The sequence below is a fragment of the Pteronotus mesoamericanus genome, unplaced genomic scaffold (assembly GCF_021234165.1).
Source record: "Pteronotus mesoamericanus isolate MK-2021 breed Mesoamerican mustached bat unplaced genomic scaffold, CSHL_Meso_final contig_169, whole genome shotgun sequence".
Taxonomy (NCBI): Eukaryota; Metazoa; Chordata; class Mammalia; order Chiroptera; family Mormoopidae; genus Pteronotus; species Pteronotus mesoamericanus.
In genome coordinates, this window is record NW_026555068.1 from 1,363,719 (window position 1) to 1,388,874 (window position 25,156).

The 25,156-nt window shown below is 38.1% G+C and overlaps 1 protein-coding gene across 2 annotated transcripts in view; it reads right to left on the reverse strand.

The window, feature by feature from the left end:
• TUBGCP3 (tubulin gamma complex component 3) overlaps positions 1–24,944 on the reverse strand; it is an 88,666-nt gene extending 63,722 nt beyond the window's left edge. Inside the window, exons 1-5 of one of the 2 annotated variants that reach the window (XM_054565863.1) lie at positions 24,669–24,944; positions 10,945–11,052; positions 7,396–7,463; positions 2,282–2,359; positions 1,226–1,395 (exon numbers count right to left, since the gene is read on the reverse strand). In XM_054565863.1, coding sequence (XP_054421838.1) covers positions 1,226–1,395; positions 2,282–2,359; positions 7,396–7,463; positions 10,945–11,052; positions 24,669–24,744 — 500 coding nt within the window. In that variant the 5' untranslated portion in view covers positions 24,745–24,944. Of the gene's footprint in view, positions 1–1,180; positions 1,396–2,281; positions 2,360–7,395; positions 7,464–10,944; positions 11,053–24,668 lie in introns of both variants that reach the window. The other variant, XM_054565862.1, reaches the window with a different exon arrangement.
• Positions 24,945–25,156: the final 212 nt, after the last annotated feature.

Here is a 25,156-nt window from a genome sequence, read left to right on the forward strand (position 1 = left end):
CCACCTATAATCCACTGATGAAGTAAGATAAGAAAGCAAAAACCTGAAACAGTGTTTACTTTTTTCTTTCTTTCAATGGAGAAAAAATGTCATCAACAACTACTAAAACTATGTCTTTGAATACAGTTCTAAATTTAAGAGAAAAATTCTAAGAGACTACTTCAGTTTGAAGTTCTCTTTAAAGCTTTTTTCATATCAAGACAGTAATTATTTCAAATTTTAAGGTGAAAATGAGAAAGTCTGTTTAATCTTTTAGCCATAATGTATGTTTGAGATTACATCTGTAGAATGTATTATGCTCTCTTTCTAGAACTCTAGACTTCATTTATAATCTGTGTGTTACACACATTATACTTTCTAATAACTTGAACATAATTTTATGAAGTCGCACAATGCTTTATAATTATATTATGTTCATGTGAAAACATCATTTGATGGTGAATCCTTAGTCACTGTTCTTCTGGAAAAATACCCACTTTATAACAGTCTGCTTTAATGTGATTTCAAGGAATGAACTATACCCAAAAATGTATATGTAAAGGAAAAAAAAGTTCTAATAAGTCCATTAATATTAATGCACTGGCATCTGCTGTATTCTCAAACATAAATCTGTACTTCCTCAGATTTATGTAATCACATGTGACAGAGGTTAAACTTCAAAGTATATAACATCTTACTTGTATGTTCCTGTAGTTCCTCATCTTAATTTGCTTGCACTATAAGATGCCATAATTCTTAGTTTGAAGATCTCAGCATTTGAAGATGAGACACCTTTATTTTAATTTAAATTTATTAAAAATAATTCACTAAAGAGAACAGCATACATCAATGAAAGGGACAATATTCACTGAGAGATAACTATAAGAAAAATGTCAATCAGTTACCTCATCATGCTTACAGCCTAGATGCTTACTAAAATGCATTAGCATTAATAGGTTGAGAGTTGGCAAAAAGTCTCTAGTTAACTAAGATTAGAAGTGGAAAGAATTCCTATCTGAAGTGGAGTTTTTAGGGAGGGGAAAACCCAAATACAAAACATATCAGACAGAGTCCCAAGAACATTCCTGGCACATACAAGCCTCTAAAGATGGTTTCAGTGAACACAAAATGCCTGATGAAAAGCCTGAGGGTTTTCCCATTTCTACTATTTCAGGAATCTATGCATATAAGCTTGATTTACCCCGGAAGAGACTGTGGAGTAGGGGTCGGGCCATTTAGGGCATACATGCTTATACTGCTGATGCCGCTGCTTCCCATACTGCCAGAGCTCTGCGCAGACTGGGTGCTGCGATCCTGGTAGTTCAACGGGAGAGTCTGAGGCCTGGCGTAGTAGTAGGGAGTTGAGTGGGCATCTCTTGGTAATGCTTGGGCAAATAAGGTGGCATAGCTAGAAACCTGTAAATAAATTAAAATGGAGATATAAAATTACAGAATACTTTCCCCAAATCAACAAAAATAATTAAAGTTTAGATTTTAGTTCTACTTCTATAATTGATTTTTGTACTTATTAAACAATTAAATTAGTTGTTACACTTTTGAAATATGCCAGAACTGATAGTCTTAGGAAGATTTCTGAACTCTTTAACACTCCCACATGGTGTGATAGCTAGACACTTTATTCAGAATCCATGCAAACTAAAACTCAAATAATTACTCACACGTTTATAAAAATTTGGCATTCTTATATAATGAAAGAATGCTCGTTACTCAGAATAAGGCTTTTGATATAAATATGACTCACCCATGCCCTTCAATTTTTAAGCACTCAAATTTCTGCAGCAGAGTACTTTATTATAACAGACTCTCTGACACATGAATAGGCCAGATTGCTTTTTCAAACACTGCACAGGTCAAAAATTGAACCTGTGTGACAGAAAAGTTTTCACTGGTATAACTAATTAATGTTCATAATGATATCTGAAAACACAAGAAAATCCAAAAAGAATTATGCAGCTATGCTAATATTAATAACTTCACCCAGTAAAAATTTTGAAAACTGATAGTTTATACTCTATTTAATCAGTGTTACATTTGAATAACATAATTCTAAAAAACATCTTAAGAAAACAGAGAAGTGACTAAAACTGCCCTTAAAAAAGGGAAAAAAGAAATCTGTTGGTCTTCCATGACTGTCCAGAAAACTACACCAGTTTTTTTTGTTTTACTCATTATTTTCTTAAGTATAAAAGCCAATTCCTATTAAAATTTGGCATGACTATCCCAACAAATATGCAAAGTGTCCTTTAAAAAGGTACTAAGCTGCTAAAATGGAGCACCTCACCTTGTTTGGCTGCTTGCGTGGATCTTCACTAAGGCTTAGCAAGAGGTAGAGAATTGACCATTTATTTTTCAAAACGCCCTGTTTAGAAAGGACACATTACAAGAAAAACATATTACTCCGCAGTTTCATCCTCCTCTCTCCTAAATTATACCTATTTCCAAAGCAGAATTGCATTTGTTTTGCATGCATTTATTTGCATGCACTTCAAAATTTACATGCTAAAATCAAATCAAAATTTGTTCATTTTCCAAACATTGCAAATAGCACTAGCCATCAGAAGGCTAGAGATGATGTTCTCAAGAGGTTAATACCCTTGGAACCTTTAACCCCCTGATAACTAAATCAGAAGTCCATAAAAAAACATATATTTTCAAATTACTCTATTTCTGAATAACAATACTTCCCCCTTTGAAATAATAATAACCAACTTCCCACACAGAGTAATTATAAGAAAAATGCCATCATAAAATATGTGATGCCTCATTCTTATCAATGTCCAATTTAGGCCACAAAATAGAGTATTATCAAAGAAAATTTTTTTTTAAAATTCTGAAGTACAATATTTAAGTCTCAGAATCATGCATGCCCAAACTCAAGATCTTAGTTGTCAGGATAACTAACCCCTAGGTTTCTATGTAAAGTTATCCTACAGATTTTATTAATTTTCCATTAGCTATCATTCTGTCCTGATTTACAACCATGAACAGCAGCCCACCTTCAATACATTTAAACAGAATTTACAGAGCATTCTACTCTACTTATTTAGCCTTAACTTTTGGATGTACAAGATAGAATATATCGGTATCTTTATTTACAAAACACATTATAGTATGGCTACTTATATTATACAAGTTCTTCATTATATAAAATGTTCCTTGAAAGTTTCTCTAAAGAATAAGCTCATCCTAAGTATTCAAATTATTGTCTAACTTAAAAAATTGATTTACGCCTGACCGGTGCAGCTCAGTGGATTGATCACCGGCCTGCAAACCAAAAGATCACCAGTTCGATTCCCCAATCAAGGGACATTCCTGGGTTACAGTTCAGGTCCCCAGTGAGAGGCAACCGATCTCACACATCTTAGCTTTCTCCCTCTCTTTCTCCCTCCCTTCCCCTCTCTATAAAAATAAATATTTTTTAAAAACTGATTTACACAGAACTTAGCAGAAACAACAAAGTCCCAAGATGAGGCAGCATGGGTAAGAGGTCCAGTCCTGATGGAGTCCTCAGTCCAGTTTTAAGTAGACAAATAGGCAAATTATTTCAGTATGATAAATTACATTTCAGACATAGAAGGATCACCTGAGTGCCCCAAGCTCAGGAAAGGCCTTCCAGAGACAACAGTCTCCTAGAAAGATAGGTGATGCAAAGGCAGAGAGGGGATAGGTGTGTCCCTTCCAGGGAACTTAAAGAGATGTATTTGGCTGAAGCTAGACATGGGAAGAGAAACTGAAAACTGAATGAAGTATCAGATCAAAGAGGTATGCTTTTGTATGTTCTACCAAGAAATTTGGATTTTAAGCTGAAGGCAACAGGCAGCTTGCGAAGGATTCTATGCTGGAAGTGAATGTTCTCATTCACTGAGAGTTCCATGAAGGATGGACTACAAGGGAGATAAAGCAAGACATACAGGCTCTCCTCAGGAAACTACAGTCATCTGGAAGGGAAATGACTACAGGCTGAGCTGGGTTTCTGTGACTTAGTACCTGCTAAGGTAACCCTGACAACCCCGCTTAAGCTGGGCCTCTGGGGCTAAATGACCCCCTTGGGGCACAGGACAAAGGGGCCAAACATCTTCTCCATATCTCCAAAGAGCTGCTATCTACTAATCCCATTTCTGTAAGCATCAGAGGGTAGTCAGTGAGCAGCAGCTGCAACTTAAAGGAGGCCTACTGGAGTCATGAGACTACCAGTCAAGACAGCAGCATAGGCAGGCACAGTTTGTCTCCTCACACAACCACATCAAAAATAAAACTAAAATACAAAACAACCATCACTAAGAACCATCAGAAATCTACTCGAATGGAAGTCAGACAAATACAGAATTAAAGAAACCACATCCTTCTGGACTGGTAGGAGAGGCAGACACACGGAACAGGCTTGTCCCACATCCACGTGTGGTGAATAATTCTTGGGATCGAGGAGTCCCATCCCCAAACCAGGACCCCAGCCCAGGAATCCAGTGCCAGGAAGATAAGTCCCCATAACTTCTGGCTGTAAAAATAAGCAGGGATTGTGTCAGTGGAGTCCCAAGCAGTACCCCTTAAATAACCTACACATGCACTTACTCAGACTCACTCCCTTAGCTCCAGCACCTGGGTAGCAGCCTCAAAGGCACCAGTGGCATACAGGGAGGAACTGGAGTGTCTGGCATCAAGGCAAGAACTGGGAACAGCATTCTACCACACACAATAGCAGGTAGGGGCCATTGTCCCTTTTCTGAACCCATCTCTCGCACAGTGCTACAGAGCCAGCAGGCAAGTTCCACATCTGAGACTCCATCAACCTGACTAACACTGTTTGCCCCACCATGAAGATTGAAGATAACCTGAGACTCCTTCCCACCAAACCTACCGGCCCCCCCAAGCTGTTAACAGTGACTTTTCCACATAACTGGCTGGTCTTGCCTCATGCTTCACAACTTCCTAAATCCTATCAAACAAGCAACAGTTGGCTTTAGTGACCCCTAGCCCCCACACCTCTTTCTAAGTGGCCCCAGGCCAGGCACTAGCAGCAGCCAGCTAAGACTCACAGCTTAGCTTTGCCTGGGAATCTCTACGCACAGCACAAGTAGCAGCCATCTCAGATTGCTTTATGCTCATATAGGGTGGCCCCAGGCACAATGTAGGTGGAAGCTGACCTTGGCCTGCACCCCTGGGAAAACTCCAGAGCCTGCACACCCAGTGGACAACTACATACCACATCAGAGCACCACCACCCTGCCTCTGCACAGCTGATCCTCCATGTATGGTCAGTGGTCCTTGCAGCTGACTGGCCTGGGTAAATTCTTCCCATTGATCCACCAACAGCAATCAAAGGTCAACTACGAAAGGACAATGTACTCAGCCCACACAAAGGGCACACATCGAGTACACAGCTTGGATGACAGGGAAGGCTGTGCCACTGAACTCTACAGGACACCTACTACATTAGGACACGCTACCAAGATAGGGAGTCATAGCAGCTCTACCTAATACCATAGGTTGTCATGTATAATGCATACTTTTTTGCCAAATTTTTTAGGGAAAATAATGATGCACATTATATATCAGTAGTGCTAATTCTGTATCTATATAAATGTTTTTAATTTTTATTTATGCTTATGTGTTAAAAGTGTAACTCTAGAAAGCAATAATGTCAATATGCAAAATAATACCCTAGAATACGATAATCGGTTCTGTTTCTAAATATAAATAAATAAATAAATAATTAAATTAAAAAATTAAAACAAAAAATTTTTTTTTCCTGAAAGTCTGGGCCAAAAACATGGGTGCTCATTATAGACAGGAGCACATTACATTATACATGGCAAAATACGGTATATAGAAACAAACATAGGGAGGCTGCAAACATGAGGAGACAAAGAAACATGGCCAAAATAAAAGAACAGATCAAAACTCTAGAAAAAGAACTAATCAAAATGGAGATAAGCAATCTATTAGGTGCAGAGTTCAAACCACTGGTTATAAGGATGCTCAAGGAACTTCGTGAGGTTGGAACATAATGAGGCAAAAAACAACCAATCAGAAAAAGAACAAAAGAGAAACCAAAAGAAAGTGGACGGTGTAAGCAGCCTCTGAGACAACTTCAAGCACTCCAACATTCGCATGACAGGGGTGCCAAAGGAGAAGAGAAAGAGTAAAATTTGGAAATCTATTTGAAAAAATAATGAAAGAAAACCTCCCTAATTTGGTGAAGGAAATGGGCATGGAAGTCCAGGAAGCACAGAGAGTCCCAAACAAGATGGATACAAAGAGGACTGCTCTAAGACACATCATAATTAAAATGCTAAAGGTTAGAGATAAAGAGAAAATCTTAAACTCATGCAGGAAGAGTCCTCAATTGTTTCAGAAAATCAAAGAGATATACAGGGTGGAAAGCAGAGAAAGGAGCAAAAACAAATAAAACTGAACACAAAAAATCAGGAAATTACATATTTAAAAGTGGTGTCAGCTTTTTTTTAAAAAAACATACGACAGGTATTAAACAGGATCAGTCTGCTGAAGAGAGTCTGACAGAGGGGCTGTGTGTGTAACTGCACAGGGACGGGGAAACAAGACGTGATGTGGCTGCAGGAACTAGTTATCAGCAAGGTAAATGATATCAAAGGTGAAAAAGCATACTTAAAACAGTGAATCCAAGTAAATCATGTTGAATTAAGAAATCAAAGCTGTCAGCAAATAAAATTTAAGCTTATTTTTACAAATAAAGAGGAAGACCTGAAAAATGAGTTAATTACTAGCAGCCTTAGGCACAACTCAATGATTTTTTTATTGTTGTAACACTAACCTAATATTTGTTGAGCAAAGTATTAAACTTCTCTAGATTTCGCTTTCTTATCTACAAAAGGAAAGAGAGACAGCTAGATAAACTAAGATCCTTTATAGTGAGAATCACAAAAATCTTACCCTAAGATTCAATCAATTTATTGGTGTATAGGCTGGCAGAGTCTTTTATAAAAATAGGTTAGAAAAACCACTGTATGCAAGTATCAACATCCAATTACAAAAAGCTCAAAATCAATTTTTAAGTTATTCACTGTAACAGTACAAATTAGGACTTGATAAACAATAAACTATATCAACAAGATAAGCTTCTGCTTGTGCTTCTTCCCAGTAGAATTAAGGCTTCTGTGATACACACTTATTGTATACATAAGTCTGATTACTTTCCCAATGTAGCTTCATTCATCTTTATAAGCAATTTAGCATTAAATCCAGCTAACTTACTTCTGACGCTGAAAATCTTTTAAAAAGCAAACTCTACCTACAATTACAAGCCATTACTCAATATAGAAAAGTTTAATGATACCACAGAAAAAAGTTCAAATGTCCCCAGAGCACTCTCACAGCTTCATCATTACTGGAATGGCTTTCGGAATACTTGTATGATACCTGTGAATGAAGTTTTCTGTGGAGTTCTGAAAACAATGCAGCATCTGCTTCCCTTCTTTGTCGAATAACTGTGAAGTTAGAAAAGAAAATAAGCATGTTAATCACATACACCAAAATTCATATTTATGAGATTATTTCCCCTATAAAAACTGACAACTCTGAAGTCTGAAAAGAATCCTGAGCTTAAGAATCAAAAGAACCACACAGTAATTGATATTTCAGCTCTGTGAATTTGGTCAATTCATATACTGATACTTGTAAGATACGGACAATTTTAAGCTGGAATCAAATAGTTTACGTAAAAATTAGCTGAAATAACAGAAATGAAGAGAACTTTTAGATTCTATCTACAAATATTAATAAACAGTCCTGTGAAGAAAACTACCATCAGTTTAACTAGTTAATAATGGCCATCTGGACGAGAAATATGAAGTGAAAATATCTTTGGAATCCTAGATTTAAAGAGCATAAAAAAATACTATTGCATTCATAATAGTATGATTTAAAACTATACATTCTAAGCATTTTTGTTAACACATACAGCAAACTTAACAATTATGTTTCAAAATAATCAGAACAGCTTATTAGCTAATTTTCATCCACTAGTTCATTCTATTAGTAAACATCTTCATGGGCTTGCTGCTACACTTACAAATATTCTGAGAGTCCTAATTACAAATGAGAAGCCCATGCTCTATTCTATTCCAGGAAGACCACACACAGGGTTTGGACCCCTGAGGGCAGAGGCCCCACTCACCCACCTCTGCAATACTGCATATACCATCTGTGCACAGGTGCCTCTTAAAGAAACCCTGTTAGGCCCATGAGAAAAGGCACCACTTTTAAAAGCTAGCTTACAGCTTCAGCAGTCTCCCAGGAACCTTTCTGTATATTTATCCCAATTTAGTAGGATTGCTTTCTTAAAATTTCATCAGCCAACCTCATTTAGCTTTAAATGCTCACATTCATTTGTAGAAAGACAATGACTGAATTGACACCCAATACTTTTTCATATTCATCAGCTAGGAAATGGTACTAATTATACGAACATTAGGTTCTATCATCCTAATCACATCTGCACTTTCAAGTCTTCCTATGCCAAAAGGTAAAGCTATCTTTCAAATGTATTCTTACAAAATGCATTCAACAAAACTAATGCAATTAAAATTCAATATATTTTATCTTTTAAAGCTTACACAAAAATACTCCAAAGAAACAGGACCATGAAATTAAGTGATGTTCTTTCTACAGAATGAGACTGACACTAATTCATAGATATTTGTCGTCACAGGACAACAAAATAATAGTAAATAATACAAATAAAAATGAGCACAGAATATCTACCCCCCAAAAGTTTCATCTAATAGATTGTTAAATACAGCAAAACAAATTTTGAGTTACAATGTACCCCAGTCACCAATGTGAAAAACTAAGAAACTAAAAGGTGTTAAATTTTATCATACATGATGAGTTTTGCAATTTGTTTCAATATAAAATATATTAGCATTTTATAAAGAGAGGCATAAAATGGAAAATTTAACTATTTTGTTTTATTCCAGAAGACAGAAATACCACAATTCAACTAACCTATCAAAAAATAATAAAATTTCAAAAATGTTAAACTATTAAAACTATGTCTAAGAATTATTTAAAAATGGCAGATCAATGGTGATCATTGTATGGAAGGGCCATCAATAACACCGTACAAACTGTAGCTGGGTCACAGCAGAGCGGGGAGAGTTAACGGCAAGGGTGTGGATGCCTGGTGGGAACAGGCAGAAGAAGCAAAGTGCATCAACACAGTCAGTCTTATTTCAAAAACACAAGATAAACAGAGAAAAGACTGTACATGGTTATAGCTGTCTTCTTAGAAAAAAGAAATTCTGAGACTTCCTTGCAACATTCACTGCAACAATGTAGCTGCCAGTTATTTAACTCTGAATTTAGACCAGGAAGCCTATCTGTAAAGGTAATGATCTATTAATATAGTACCCAATAGGTGTGGTTCTCACTAATAACTGAAAATGTAAAACAATCTAAAATGTAATAATCATCAGGGTTCAAGAATAATGTTCTAATATATGGTTTCATAGACAAGAAAGGAAAGTAAGTTCTTGTAAGTTAATAGGGAGATAAATATTGCATTTTTGCCCCTCTACTTTAAGTAATGCATACATACTAAGTAACACCCAAGATCTGGCTCATATCAGCAGAATCATCATTTCATACTTGCACTCTAAACACGTAGATGTAGCCAGACCCATTTACTCACATGCCACAGCCTCAACTCTACCATCAGCTATCTCTCCATCTCAGTTACACAGCTCTAAAAAAGGACATCCACACAGAGCACTGGTCAAATGCAGTTAATAATGCAAAAGCTGGGGTGGGAAACTGTGCCGTTAAGAACAGATCTCCCAGAAAGTGTCATTATCAGTTTGCCAGCACACTCAGAAACAAGGCCAAAGCCCTTTTCATTTGCAGTTTAACAACAAGGGCCCAGCAACACCACTGACGTTCAAGGCAAGGCTGCTTTTCAAAGGCAGCTGGAGCTGGGCTCATACAGTCCAGAAAACTGAGGAGGAGGGAACTGGCCATCAGAGAAATTAACTCTCCAGACAGGCAAGAGGAATTCTCCTAAGTGGGTCCCTATGCTCAAAGCCTCCCTCCCTTAGACAAGGCAGTACAGAGGAAGCACAGAGCTCCACCCTACACAGAATACATTAGTAACCAGATGCTAGTGAATGGAAAGCTTTCTTCTCTAGGGTAACAATGTTTAAGGAAGCTTTCAGTATCATCTAGAAATTAAAATGTTCACATAGTAAGTTCTAAAGTACATTAGGTTTGGATGTTGACAATAGAAGCAATTATTGACTCACTAGAGTTGTTTACTGCTAAGACAGTGTTCTATATTATCTGGTCAAAAGGTGCATAATATTAAATACCGCAAATCACAAGATAAGCAGGAAGTTATATTAAGTCCATTTATCTTCCTCACATTTATACCAAATCTTGTTGCTATTGACAGTATTTAAAACAATCCTCTTGCACTATATTCTAACCAAAGACAGAATTAAATTGTTCTTACTTTAACATAATTAGCCCTGGCTGGTGTGGCTCAGAGGATTGAGTGCGGACCCGCGAACCAAAGGGTCACTGGTTAGATTGCCAGTCAGGGCACATGCCTGAGTTGCGGCAGTAGGGGGGCACACAAAAGGCAACCATACACTGATGTTTCTCTCCCTCCCTTCCCCTCTCTCTAAAAATAAATAAATAAAATCTTTTTAAAAAAACGTAATTATTTACTTACATAATAGTACCTCAGGAACTACATAGAGGGTGGGGCAAAAGTAGGTTTACAGTTGTTCATATGGAAAGTAATACAATAATAAATAATACAAGAATAAACTGCGTTTCACATACAACTGTAAATCTAGTTTTGGCTCATCCTGTGTGTGTGTGTGCGTGCACACGCATTTGTGTATATATTCTTAAGTTTTGACAAGTTTAAGAATCCAACACATGATAACATTTAGGAAAAATACATACGTTCTTTCTTGATTTTTTCAGCTACTAGAAATTCATCTCTTTCAACAGTTGGGGCAAAGTTGCTTCCAATAACTCGTACAGCATACTGGAACTGCTGGGCTACATCAGCTGAAAGGTAAATAAAAGAATGCAAATTATCACCAGTTTTGATCACCTAAAGCTTCTATTTCAAGACATTAGACTTGGCACATGTATCTACCTTCCACCTTCCCAAGGTTTTAAATGAAAGGATGAAAAAGCTATTAAGAAATCAAAACAAAATGAATGAATAAATGAAATAACAGTTCTATAAAATAAAAAAGGAAAACTGCAACAGACCAGATAATCTGAAAAATCCTAAGAGATAAAAAACAAATTGGACTGACAATCATTAAAAAAAAAAAAGATACAGGAAAAGCCACAGTGCAAAATATGATGCATGAGAGAAGTAAGCCTGCTAAATGACAGCCTCTGAAAAGCTCCAAGATTCAAGTCAACAAAATAAACAAACAAAAAACCAGAAGTGGGTTGTGGAGCAATCAAATGGATAATTAATTTATAAACTGTGTTTGCATTTCTAGATAAAGATAATGGCTTAAACCTGATGTTTGTATCCACTATCTTCATAAAACTCACTAAATTGAGGATAAGGTTGTTGTTTTTTTAAGTCATAAATCAACAAGGGCAAACAAAACAAGGCTGAAACAATGCAAAAAAGAAGCTAACAAAATGTGAGAAACTGGAAAGCAAATGGATTGGTGAGAACTGATTCAGAAGGACAGTGAAACACGAAGCTCCATGCCTACTAGGGTAAGGGATTTGGTGGATGGGGGGTACCAAGACCAAGAAGAAACAAGAAGCCCAGGGGGACCTCCAGAAAAGGAACTCAGGTTGATGTGGATGAAATAGGCCAGAAGGACAAGGACTGGCTAAAAGTCTGGACAGAAAACAAACTCCTGGTCCTCTACCCCATCCCACACAACCAGACAACTGTGGATTGCCCTACCTAAGCAAGCCAAACAGCATCTAGATGGAATACCAGGACAGCAAAGATGCTAAGTAAAAGTAAAAGCCTGAACATTAAGGACCCAGCCCTCCCTCCCAGACCTTGGGAGTGAAATTCCTACACCCAGGAACTATGAACCAAATGCAGCACCGCCCCCACCCCCACCTTCCTATCATGAAGCAAAACCACCCTGCCATGTGCTGCCGAACCCTACACAAAACAAAGCCCAGTGATAAAACTAAAGCCCCAGACAGTGAGCCAGCATATAGACTTCAACACCACCACCATTCATCTAATCCTAAATTACAGAACAGTACATCTGTCAAGAACACACTTTCTTTTCAGATGCACATTGGAACATTTCTCAAGACAGACTACATGTGGAGAGTCACAAAATAACCCTTATTAAATATAAAGTAACTGAAATTATTCAAAGTATGTTCTCTATCAACAATAGAATTAAATTAAAAGTCATTAACAGAATGGTATTTTTAAAATCCTCAAATATTTTGAAGTCAATTAACACACTACTACGCAATACACTGGCCAGAGAAAGTCTCAAAAGAAACTGGAAAATATCTTGAACTGAATGAAAATGAAAAACCAACACATTAAGATAGGTGGGATACACCTAGCAGGTGTGGCTCAGTGGGTTGAGCACCGGCCTGCGAACCAAAGGGTCGCCAGTTCAATTCCCAGTCAGGGCACATGCCTGGGCTGCGGGCCAGGTCCCCAGTAGGAGGCACATGAGAGGCAACCACACATTGATGTTTCTCTCCCTCTCTTTCTCCCTCCCTTCCCCTCTGACAAAAAATAAATAAATAAAATCTTTAAAAAAAAAGGGGAAGATGTGTGGGATACTGCTAAAACAGTGTTTAGAGGAAACTTCATAGTATAAAATGCTTTTATTAAAAAAGGAAGATATGTCTCAAATCAGTAATATCAGCTTATACAATAAAATCAAGATAAAAAGAAAACCAAATTAAATTCAAAGTAAGCATCAGCAAATAATATAAGAGCAAATATCAATGAAATTTAAAACACAAATATGAAAAAAATCAGTGAAGTCAAAAGTTGGTTATTAAAAAATTAATAGAATTAATAAACATAAATTTGTGACCAAGGAAGACAAGATACAAATCTAAGAACAAAAGAAGAACATTACCAATGATTCCACAGAAATTTAGAAAAAAAAATAAAGGTTAAAAAAATGTTTGTAGATACGAATGCCTCATGGAGGTGGATGAAACATAATACCCATTCCTTAACTGTGCTGTGCAGAAGAGAAATCTGATAAACGCCACTTCAGCCAGGGGATCAAGGTCAAGATCCATGGTGATGAGCCACCTTGATAATGTGTACCTGATACAATGTGATGAGAAGAGCACTTTACCTCTAGAATCTTCCTCTCAAACACACATAACACCAGTCTAATCATGAGAAAAACATCAGCCAAACCCCAACTGAGATATTATACAGATTTCCGGCCAAGATGGCGATGTAGGTGGATACACTTCGCTTCCTTACACAACCTAAAGGACAAGACCAACCAATTTAAACACAAAAAACAACCAGAACTCCCAGAAAATCAAACTGCATGGAAGTTCAACAACCGAGGAGTTAAAGAAACAACATTCATCCAGCATGTGCCACAACCCAGTGAAGTAGGTTACCCCACCCTGGCCAATACCTAAGCCAGGTATATAAGCCAGAAATAAAAGAGGAACCCTGGATAGTAAATGAACTCATACTACATTTAGTTAACATTAATACATCACTACTGTAGTAATTATATCAAAGTAAGATATTTATACTAAGGGAAAGGTAGTGTGGTATACAGGAACTCTTTATTATTGTTGCAATTTTTCTGGACAAGTAAAATTCAAAAATTAAAAGTTTACTTTTAAAAAATGTACTTATTCTAGCCCTGGCTGGTGTGACTCAGTGGGTTGAGCACTGGCCTGCAAACCAAACGTCACCAATTTTATTACCATCAGGACACATGCCTGGGTTGCAGGCCACGTCTCCAGCTGGGGGCATGCAAGAGTCAATCAATGAATGTTTCTCTCCCTCTTTTTCCCTCCCTTCCCCTCTCATTAAAAAATAAACCTTTATGTGTACACACACACACACACACACACACACACACCCTTTTTATTTATGTGTGTGTATACATACATGGGGTCTGGCACAAATAACACCCCTTTTTTATTACAAAATCATAAGCATGTAATTCTGTAACATAAATATATCACACTCAAGCATACCATATGACATTTTAGGTGAAATGTACAAGTTAAAACTATAAATTATTATACCCATATCATTTCCCTATCAATCACACTCAAGCTGCTGGATCCTGTATAGTGATTCTAAAACCCATCTTTCACAAATCTTGATTTCACTGGTCTGGAGCCAAGGTTTCAGTATTTTTGTAATGCTCCAATTTAAAATCTTTAGTCTTAAAGGTAAGAGCAATTTAAATGTTTTTTAAAAAAAGGTTTCTTTAGTAAACTTAAAAAAGAATCTCATCCTATACCACAAACCATATAAAAATTAACTCAAATAGAAATAATAACTGTAAAACATAAAACTATATACAATACTCTTAGCAGACAAAAATGGAAAAAACTTTGAGTTAGACAAAAAGTTCTTACATAATACACCAAAATCGTAATCTATTTAAAAATTTGATAAATTGGACTTCATCCAAGATTTAAAGTTTTTGCTCTGCAAAGGATATTGTTAAGAGATGAAAATACTGAGGAAATATATGTTTGTGAAACACATATCCATCAAAGGAATTGAATCCAGATATTCATAAAGAACTCTCAAAACTCAGTAGGGGGTCAGGGTAAAACCAAATAAGACATAAGCAAAAGTTTTCAACAGACAATTCACCAAGAAGATAAATGACAAAGAAACACATGAAAAGATACTCAATGTCATTAGTCATTACAGAAATGCAAGTTAAAAACAAAATGAGATATCGCTACTCATCTATTAGAATGACTGAAAAAAAAAAACAAACCCACTATCACCCAGCGCTGGCAAGGATTCATGCCAAGCCCCTGGACCCTTTCACATGGAAATAAAACTGGTGCAGCCTCTCTGGAGCTGTTTGGCAGTGTCATTAAAAATCATACATAGACTTACTGTATGACCTGATGATCACACTTGTAAACATTTATTTTATAAAAATAAAGACTTACAGTCACATAAAAATCTGTACATATATGTTTACAGCAGTGTTATCTATAATTGCCAAAAACTGGAAACAACCCAAAGGTCCTTCAATGTGCGAATGAATAAACTTGTACATTCACACAATGGAACACCACTCTGCAATCAAAGTAATGAACTATTGATACACACACCACCATCAATGAATCGCAAATAGGCCAAGTGAAAAAAGCCAGTCTCAAAAAACTGCATACAGTATGATTCCATTTATGACACTCTGGAAGAGGCAAAATATAGGGCCCAAACAGATGACTGCCAAAGGCAAAGTAGCAGTACAAAGGAAGTAATTGTAAAGTTTTTAAAAAAGCTAATACAAATTTTAAGAACAGGCTGATAACAGAATGGAGCTACTAAAGGGAAATTAAATGCAAGCTGAGAAATCCAACAAAACAAAAAACAACAGAATTCATGAGGAAGAATTCACAGCAAACTTTTTCAATAATTACAGTCCTCAATTGATGGATCACCAAGTGTTAATCCAAATAAACTTAAATCTCAAACTCAGAAAAAATTTCAGAACATAAGAGCAAAATTCATATATAGCAAAATCTTATAACATAAAAGATAAAGAGAAAATCCTAAAAGCTGCCAGATATAACTTCCAAAAAGTAAAAATCAGATTAACATTAGACTTCTCATCAGTAATGAAGGAATACCTTCAGAGAGGGCAGAAGAAAACAACTTCAAATCCAAATTTCTATACTTGATTGATTGTTCAAGAGCATGGGGATAGAAGAGGAAGGAAAATAAAGACATTTTCAGACTCTTAGGCAATGAGTAAAATCCAGTCTAAAAGTATATTCCAAATATGATCATTACACAGCTACTATCCAATTGCAATAACTGTCCTAAGTAGCTGATCACCCTGCTTCTACTTTTGTACCTTAGAGTAAATTATCCACAGGGAAGTCAGAGTAATCTCCTTAAGACATGAACGATAAATAGTATCTTAGCTCTACTCAAACCCTCCCATCACACTCATAACAAAATCCAAAGTCCTGAGGACAGCCTACCGGAGCTGGTCCCTCACTGCTTCGCCAATATCATCTCCTGCCTCTCCCAGTCACGCAACACTTTGCGATCTTGCCATTCTTTGAGCACACCAGATTCGCTTCCAGCTCAGAACCCTGACACTCTTCTCCCACATCTTCCCAGGACTCATTCCCTCCCTTCACTGGTTCTGTTTAAATGTCAGCTCCTCAAAATGCCTTCCCAGTTCCAGCAGACACAACCACACACAAGAATGCACACATACACAGTCATTCTTAAACATCACTGTATCGACAGAAATGTGTTCAATACTTGAATGCATACATGAGTGTGGGAAGAGCAAAGAGAATGGTTTTGGGGAGTGACAGGATTAGGGGTCATTTTATTTTCTTCCTTATACCTTTCTACACTGAGTATATATTAATTTTATAAATATTAAAAGTATCATTGAAAATTACTCATTTAAAAGGACTAGTTGTATAACTATTCTAGTTAAAAATTATTTTTAGTTACCATGATCCTAAGCTTTACAAAGAACAGTTCCATAACAACATACTCAAGTATCTCAAACAAAAATCCTCATTCCAGAAGTTTCATAACTATGAATTTTCTTCTACCGAAAGTTCAAAACTTCTCAATATCAGAAACACTCTCCTCATCCTCTCTCTCTACATTTTCTCTACACCTTTGGTATGTATATTAGTTCATGTCCACCTCTTCAGCCAAACTTCAATTTCCCTATCTGCTTGTCAACCAGATTTCCAATCTATCTTTCTTACTGATTATAAAATACATGAAAAATACACCCACTATTTCTTTTTTTAGGCTTTTTTATTTAGTTTTTAATTATGCTGTTACAATTGTCCCAATTTTTCCCCTTTTGCCCCCTCCACTCAACACCCCTCACTCCCTCCAGCAATTGCCTCTCCTTTGATCATGTCCATGGGTCATGCATTTAAGTTCTTTGGCAACTCCATTTCCTATACTCGATCTTAACATCCCCCTGTCTATTCTGTAACTACTAATTTGTACTTCTTAATCCCTTTAACTTTTCTCCCATTTCTCCAGGTCCCCCTACCCACAGGCCACCATCCCAATGTTCATTCTCTCTCTGTGTCTGTCTGTCTGTCTGTCTCTCTCTCTCTCTCTCTATGAATGACTGTTTCTGTTCTGCTTGTTTGCTTAGTTTGTTTTTTAGATTCAATTGTTGGTAGTTATGTATCTTCCCATTTTAATGTTAATAGTTTTGATCTTTTTTTCCCTTAAGTAAGTCTCTTTAACATTTCATATAATAATGGTTTGGTAATGATGAACTCCTTTAGCTTTACCTTGTCTGGAAAGGACTGTATCTGCCCTTTGATTCTAAATGATAGCTTTGCTGGACAGAGTTATCTAGGTTATTGGTCCTTGTGTTTCATTACTTGAAATATTTCTTGCCAATCCCTTCTAGCCTGCAAAGTTTCTTTTGAGAAATCAACTCTCAATCTTATGGGAACTCCTTTGCAGGTAATTATCTGCTTTTCTCTCGCTGCTTTTCTCTCGCTGCTTTTAAGACTTTCTCTTCATCTTTAATCTTTGACATTTTAATTATGATGTGTCTTGGTGTGATCCTCTTTACATCCATCTTGTTTGGGACTCTCTGTGCTTCCTGGACTTGTATGCCTATTTCCTTCACCAAATTAGGGAAGTTTCCTTTTATTATTTTTTCAAGTAGATTTCCAATTTCTTGCTCCTTCTCTTCTCCTTCTGGCACCCCTATCATGAGAATGTTGGAATATTTGAAGTTGTTCCAGAGGCTCCTTTTACTCTCCTCAAGTTTTTGGATTCTTTCTTCCTCTTGCTGTACTAATTGGATGTCTTTTTCTTCCTTATGTTCCAAATCATTGATTTGATTCTTGGCTTCATCCACTCTGCTGTTGATTTCCTGTAAATTGTTCTTTATTTCAGTTAGTATATCCTTCATTTCTGCCTGGGTCTTTTTCAATGCTGTTTAAGTACGGAGTTCCTTGAGCATTCATATAACCAGTGTTTTGAACTCTGCATCTGACAGATTGCTTATCTCCATTTCATTTAGTTCTTTTTCTGGAGTTTTGATCTGTTCTTTAATTTGGGCCATGTTTGTCTCCTCATTTTTGCCACCTCCCTCTGTTTATTTCTATGTCTTAGGTAGAGCACTGCTTTGACTCCATGTCTTGGTAGTATGGCCTAATGTAGCCAGTCCTGTAGGATCCAGTGACACAGCCTCCTCGATTTCCCAAGCTGTGTACTCGAGCTGCTCCCTCGGTGTGGGCTGAGTACTCCCTCCTCTTGTAGTTGCGTCTTGCTTGCTGTCAGTAGGTCAATGGGAGGGATTTACCCAGTCCAGACAGCTGGTAGGACTGACTGTGACCCCTGGCCAATAATCACTGGCCAGTAACCACCTCCCTCCATGGCTTGTGGAGGTGGCTGGGTGGTACTCCGACATGGTCTGCAACTGTCCACTGGGTGCACAGGCTCTGGATTTCTCAAGTGGTACAGGCTAAGGTCAGGCTCCAACCTGTGTTCTGCCTGCGGCCCCTTGGCATAAGCTCTAGCAGAAGTATCCAACTTCTTAGCATCTCTGGGTCACACTGGAAGAAGAGTTGTCTTGGGCCACATGATAAATACACTGCAAAACGTAATCACAAAAAACTCCTCATGTTTTAAGTAAATTTACGATTTTGTGTTGGGCTACCTTTCTAGCCATCCTGGGATACATGTGGCCCACAGGCTGCACGTTGGACACCCCTGCTAAAATGATCTGCAGATGGCTGCTACTAGTGCCGGGCCTGGGGCCACTCGGTGAGAGGGACAGAGGCTGATCTCAGCTGTTACTTATTTGAGAGGATTTAGGATGGTCTGAAGCCTGTGCCTAGTCTAGTCCAGCCCTTCATATGGAAAAGCCACTGTTACCAGCCATCCACTATTTCTTAAACCAAATCTTCTTATCCTATGTTTCAAAGGTAAACACACAAAATCCAAACTATTAAAGAAATTAGCAGGGGAAATATTCTTTGTTTAATGAACCTACCCTCAAAGAATAAAATGTGAAATATTAAACAATGTCAACTACAAATTTCTAGTTTAATAATACCAATATATCATTCAGTTCTTAGGAGTAACTAAACTCACCAGTAATTGAATGAATAATTTCAAAGCACTTATTATATGCCAAACAACATGGCCTCAGTAAGAGACTAAAAATAGTGGTCAACAAGGCAGCCTTAGTGAGATTGTACAAAAAAGTGAGAATGCAAATAAATACATAAGATAATTAGGCTGTGCTAAGAGCTACCTAGAAAATAAGGAGGACACCATGGTGGCAAATAATAAAAGACATGATGAAATAGGTTGGTTAGACAAGACCTAAGGAAGTGAACTTTAAGATACATAGGAGCCTACCTTGTGAAAAGCCAAAGAAAGAGATGAAAAGTACACAAAATTAAGATTCACTGGGCTCCTTAGTACGCTACTCCAGGAAGGATGCCAATGCCGATGGATTCTAAAATCCAAATCGTAAAAGCCAAAGTCATTTCAACAAGAGTTCCAAATGAGGAGGACCAGACTGTACCTCTTTGATGATCTGGCTTAATCCAAGACTAAATATTAGAGTGTTCAATGTTTTGACCACAAAGTACCTAAGGAATGTGTTATACTTTTACCTCCAATCTGCTCTGGGTATGTGTGCGGGGTGGGCAATTATTAGGAGCCAGAAAAGGGAGGTAGATAATACTCCTCTACCAAACCTCTGAAAATATTTCTTTAAGAACTAAACACCAATGAACTCAAGGATACACTGTGTAATGAGTACAAGAGAGCAGATTTTTTACTGCTGACACAAACACTGTAAAAACAAGCCAGTAGAGAGAGGCCACCCCATGGGTAGGACTATGATTTGTCCACCTCTACTCAGCACAAAAAGAAATAAGCTATCAGATTCTACACAGAAGAGTAGGAATGAATAAATTCAAGATAACAGGTGCTGGAATCAAAGACCTGGGTTCCATCTTGGCCCTGAAATTCACTAGCTCAGTGCCAGTGAGCAAAGTACTTACTGGTAATCTCTCCAAGTCTGTTTCCTCATCAATAAAATGCAGTTAATAATAATTATTCCAACCTCCCAGACTTATTTGAGAATTAAACACACTATCTCACAGTGTAAGCATAGGGTCTGGCATATAGTAGATAGTCAATAAATGTTATTTTTATTATTATTAATCTGAAAATGTTGTTTAAATGCACAATGTCTATCTACCACAGCCATGGAAATCACAACTCTTTTAACTTTAAGCAAAATAATTTGATCTTCATCATATAGATTACAAGTACGGAACAAATCACCAAATCTGATCAGAAGGAACCCTGGCTGCAGAGTAGAAAAGGAACTAGAGGTGTGCAAAACCAGGGCAAGAAAGGCAGTGGAACTGCAGGATCTAAGTCCCAAATGTGAATGCTCCAAAGAACATCCAGATGTGGGTTCAGAAGTTTTTAAATGAAAGACAGTTACTTTTTGTATTCCAGAAGTGTTATTTACATAGACATCCAGGTAAAAGAAGACAACTGAACTTGATGCACAAAAATAAGCACAACTCAAGTAAATACAGAAACTGTACAGTGGTATGCTTTCTAGGGATTCAGAAAGTGATGGGGGGATTAAATTATTTAGTATGACATTAACTTTTTTGCCATCCTCCATCTCCTCTACATGTTGGCTTGTCTGTACACAATACTGTTCTTCTAAAGGACAGGAAAAGGGACAGTGAGGTGTGGAGACAAGCCAGCTAAACCGTAAGTGCTCTGTCCAGCACCTAAACCAGCAATTCCCCACTCCACATGCAGGACAGAATGACTGACTGTGTTTTTAATGTTTCAGATGCCAAGCTCCAATAGAGATCTACAGGATCAGAATCTCTGGAGATGAGATCCACAACATTAATTTTGAATAAGTATCACATTTAAAGAATCCAAAACCCAAAGGTGTAACATTAGAGTAAAAGAAGTCTTCCTCCCTCAGCTACTGTTGTCTCCAGTTCCCCTTGCCACAGGCAATGTTTTCAGTTCCTTGTGTAATCACAGGTGATTCTGATGCACAGCTCTAATTGAAAAGCAATGCTCTAAAGGTACAATTTTCAACTTTTTTCATTTCATGGTACCTATGAGCTAATTACTAAAATTCTGCAGCACACCAAAAAATATATTTTTTGCCAATCTGACCAAAAAAATACATATAATTTTGATTCACTCACACTGGACAGCTATTGTTGTGTTGGCTGTTGACTTTTTTTTATTTGACAATCTAAGGGAAAAGAGGTCAGTGCCCCTAATAGTCAGGTACTGCATGTTTTAAAAATTGTTGTGGCATACCACCTGAAAAAACATCACTTTAGTTTTGTGGTCCTCAAACTTTTTGGTCTCAGGGTCCCTTTACACTCATAAGATGCGAATCTCTAAAAGTTTGTATTTATTTATATGACTTACATCTATCAACATTTACTGTATTACAAATTTAAACTGACCATTTTAAAATATTAAAACATTTAAAAATAACAATAATAAACCCATTTAAGTACAACTTTCAGAGAAAGCCTGAAACTTTGAAATTTCAATATACATGTTAATAGACATTTAGTGAACATTTTAACACACATTTAATATGTTTTAATATATATTTAAAGTGCATTGACTTTCCCAGACACATAATCAAGAGAAGACTATATTTTATTTGGAACTTCATCATCAGTTTTTCACCACTTTGGAAAATCATGAAACTAACATTAGCACTACTTGTGGTCCATGAATCACCAAGCAAGACACCATTCCTTTATCTGTCTGCATTGTGGCTCATAGTACACTCAGAGGTGCTACAGATTAGGGCGGACATCTTACTTCAGTACGTAGTGCACCACCATCATACTTCTAAGCATTTATGTTGAAATACTTACCTAATAAAAAATACTTTATTTCTTCTTTTTCTTCTAGTTAGAAAAAGGATACAAAGTATTAGAGTATGAAAAAGGAGAGTTGCCTCTGACAGAGTTGTAACACAAACTCTGTAACACAAACTTTGTAACACAAAATCAAACACATTGTTTCCAGAAACAGAAATAATGACTATCCAAAGATGTAGTAAGTAAAATGTGCTCCAAGAGAGGGGCAGGAAAGTGGAATGAGAGTTTTCCTGTCACTGGTTGGCAGTTAATGTGTTTCAAGCAAACCCCAGCTGTTGTAAGCTGGAAAAGGTAGGAAATAAAGGTTATACAACATTATAAAAATGTCACACATCATTATAGGTAGGTGCTTTGTTTCTGAAGGTCCCTTGAAGCCAACTGTAAAAAAAAAAAATTTTAAATACTTTATGAAAAATGATTCACACAAAATTCACATTAAAAGTAACAAGTGTCTGTTATACCTCAATTTCATAATATTAAGAAAGCAATATATTACAAAGGCATAAGACCAACTGTATTATGTCATTAGAAAATGAAGTAATTAATCAAATGTGCTACTTAGTTTTCAGATAAAACACCCACTAATGAAAAGAAAAAGAATGTAAATGTCAAAATTATAAAGGCAGTAATTAATAGTGCTCCTTTATTAAGGTAGGACAAATTAAAATGGAACAAGGCAAGCTATTAAATACTTATAAATTCTTCATTAATAGCATTAATTGTAATTATGAATATAATGATTGTTTTGGCAATGCTTGCTGTCAAAAACAGGGAAGAGAGAGAATCATCTTTAATGGATTTTATATTTTATTCAGAGAGGATCCCCTCATGATATCATAGAAAACCCATTTATTCTTAGACACAATTCTAAATGGAGAGAGAGGATAGTGAGGCTCTTTGCTAAAGATGAGTGCTCTTTGAAGGAATGAAATTAAGTCAACAAAAAAGGTCTCAAATTTAATTTTTTTTTAATTGAGAAGCATCATGCTACCTCATGAGCGGCCTTCAAAGTCCAGTTGTGACAATACAGATGTATGGGTTATCCTTGGAAGAAAATGTAAGACCCATTGGTATAATGAAAACACTGACGTTAAAGCGAGTGTGTCGTAATCAACAATCTTAGCTCTCTGGTTTCCTCCATGATTAGGAACATCAAGTCAGACAGGTAACTAGAGATTCACAAACAGAAGAGCCAGAAACAAACACAGAAGACCACATCCCAAGTTCACCCCATCACAAGGCCATTGCACCCTCTACCCAGAATCCTCCCCAGATGTTCGCAGGGCCCTCCCTCACTCCATTCAGGCCTGTGCTGAAAAATCTCCTCAGAGTCTTTCCCTCACCTCTTCCAACATCCATTTGCCCGACTTTATTTTTATCACAGCATTTATCACTAATTAACATTATACATTTAGCTACTTTATCAAGTCTTCTCCACTAGAATGTATGAGGAATGCCTTGTCTGTATATCTCTGCATCACCAGCACCTAGCAGAGTGCCGCCCAAAGATTTCTTCAAAGAGTGAAACTTCATATAATGTAGCTAGATCTATGTGAAGTCAGCGTCATTTAATAGACTGACAAAAAGATTTCACCTTTTGCCCCTAAGATTATCACTTAACATCAAATAAGTTTATGTACACTAATTGTCATGAATCATGAAAGGTCAAAATATAGTCCCAATATCTTAAATGTAATTTTGCTTAAGATTTTCCAGCAAAAACTACACAATTTCTTTTCCACATTATGGTGCTTAAGGAGTAAGTAACCTAGTTCTACGATTACCCAGAAAAATCCTCTCATCCTGCACCCTCACACACCACTCCCTCCCGCCAAAGCAATTATCAAGAAACGACGCACCTGTGCCATTTTTTACTGTACCACGACCACAGAATGGCTTTACATCCTGTACAGAATTGAGTTTGGGTAGCAGAATTCGCTAGGTGAACTCCTCAAAAATAGCTTTATATCAAATCCAACCCTCAGCCCTCTGTAGTAGAAAAATATGGCAGGTAAATGTCGTAAGCACCCACTATGCATCACACTCAAATTGAGAAAGTGAAAATGATGTGGCTCGCCACCACCTGGCCTCCCATTCCGCGGCGTCATTCAGTGCTGTCACGTACGTGTGACTGGGAACCCGTCCACTGCTCTCTCCACCCAAATAAACGCGTCCTGCCCTGTCCTGTGACTTTAGAGAAGGTGGACGCGTTTGCCAGCTGACGTCGCCTCAGGCTTCACTCTTGGAATCAGAGCGCGGGAGGAGTGGTGACTCAGCCCACCTCAAGCTCAGCCCTCCTCCCCTCCTCCCCTGCTTCCATCTCCCGGGAGCCCTCGGCCCTGCCTTCCCTCTGCCCTGGACACTGCAACAACCCACCAGCCGGCCGCGCCCCTTGCGGTTCCTCTACCGTCCGCCTGCAGAGCCTGAGAGCCGCCCTGCTCTGGCCCCGCCAGTCCCATGGACGCCTCCGCGCTGCACTCGCAGGGAGCGGCCTCCAGTACACGCCCCAGACCCCAAGCCGCCCGGCCCAGCCCCCTTACCTTCACTCTTGCCCAGAATCCGGCAGCACAGGTTCTGCAGAAGGACGTTGGGGGACTTCTGGTCGGGGGTCGCCATCCTCGCCCGAGAACGCCCACGGGGGCTCCGCGGAGCCGCCGGCCGGAGGCCACCTGCCTCGAGCCCAGCCCCCTCAAGAGGCCCCGCTGCGCCCTGCTCCCTGTGCCGACCCCACGCCTCACGGGCTTTTTCCGTCCCCAAAACGCTAAGGCCCCGCGGGAACCGCCGGCGACAAGGGCGCCATTTTAACGGAACCCGCCGAAACTGTGGGCCCTTCCCACAATGCCCCACTTCTTCCGGGCGCTCGGGACCGCCAGTGCGCTGGCCTAAGAGTTCCCGGGGCGGGTAGCGCGCGTTCCCCCGACCACCGCCGCCAGGCCCCCAAGGTTCCGGCACAACAGCTTCAGCTGCTGGCTGCACTTGTTGTCCTCAGTGCTCAGACCCCTAACAGTCCCTGACGTCAGGACCTGGT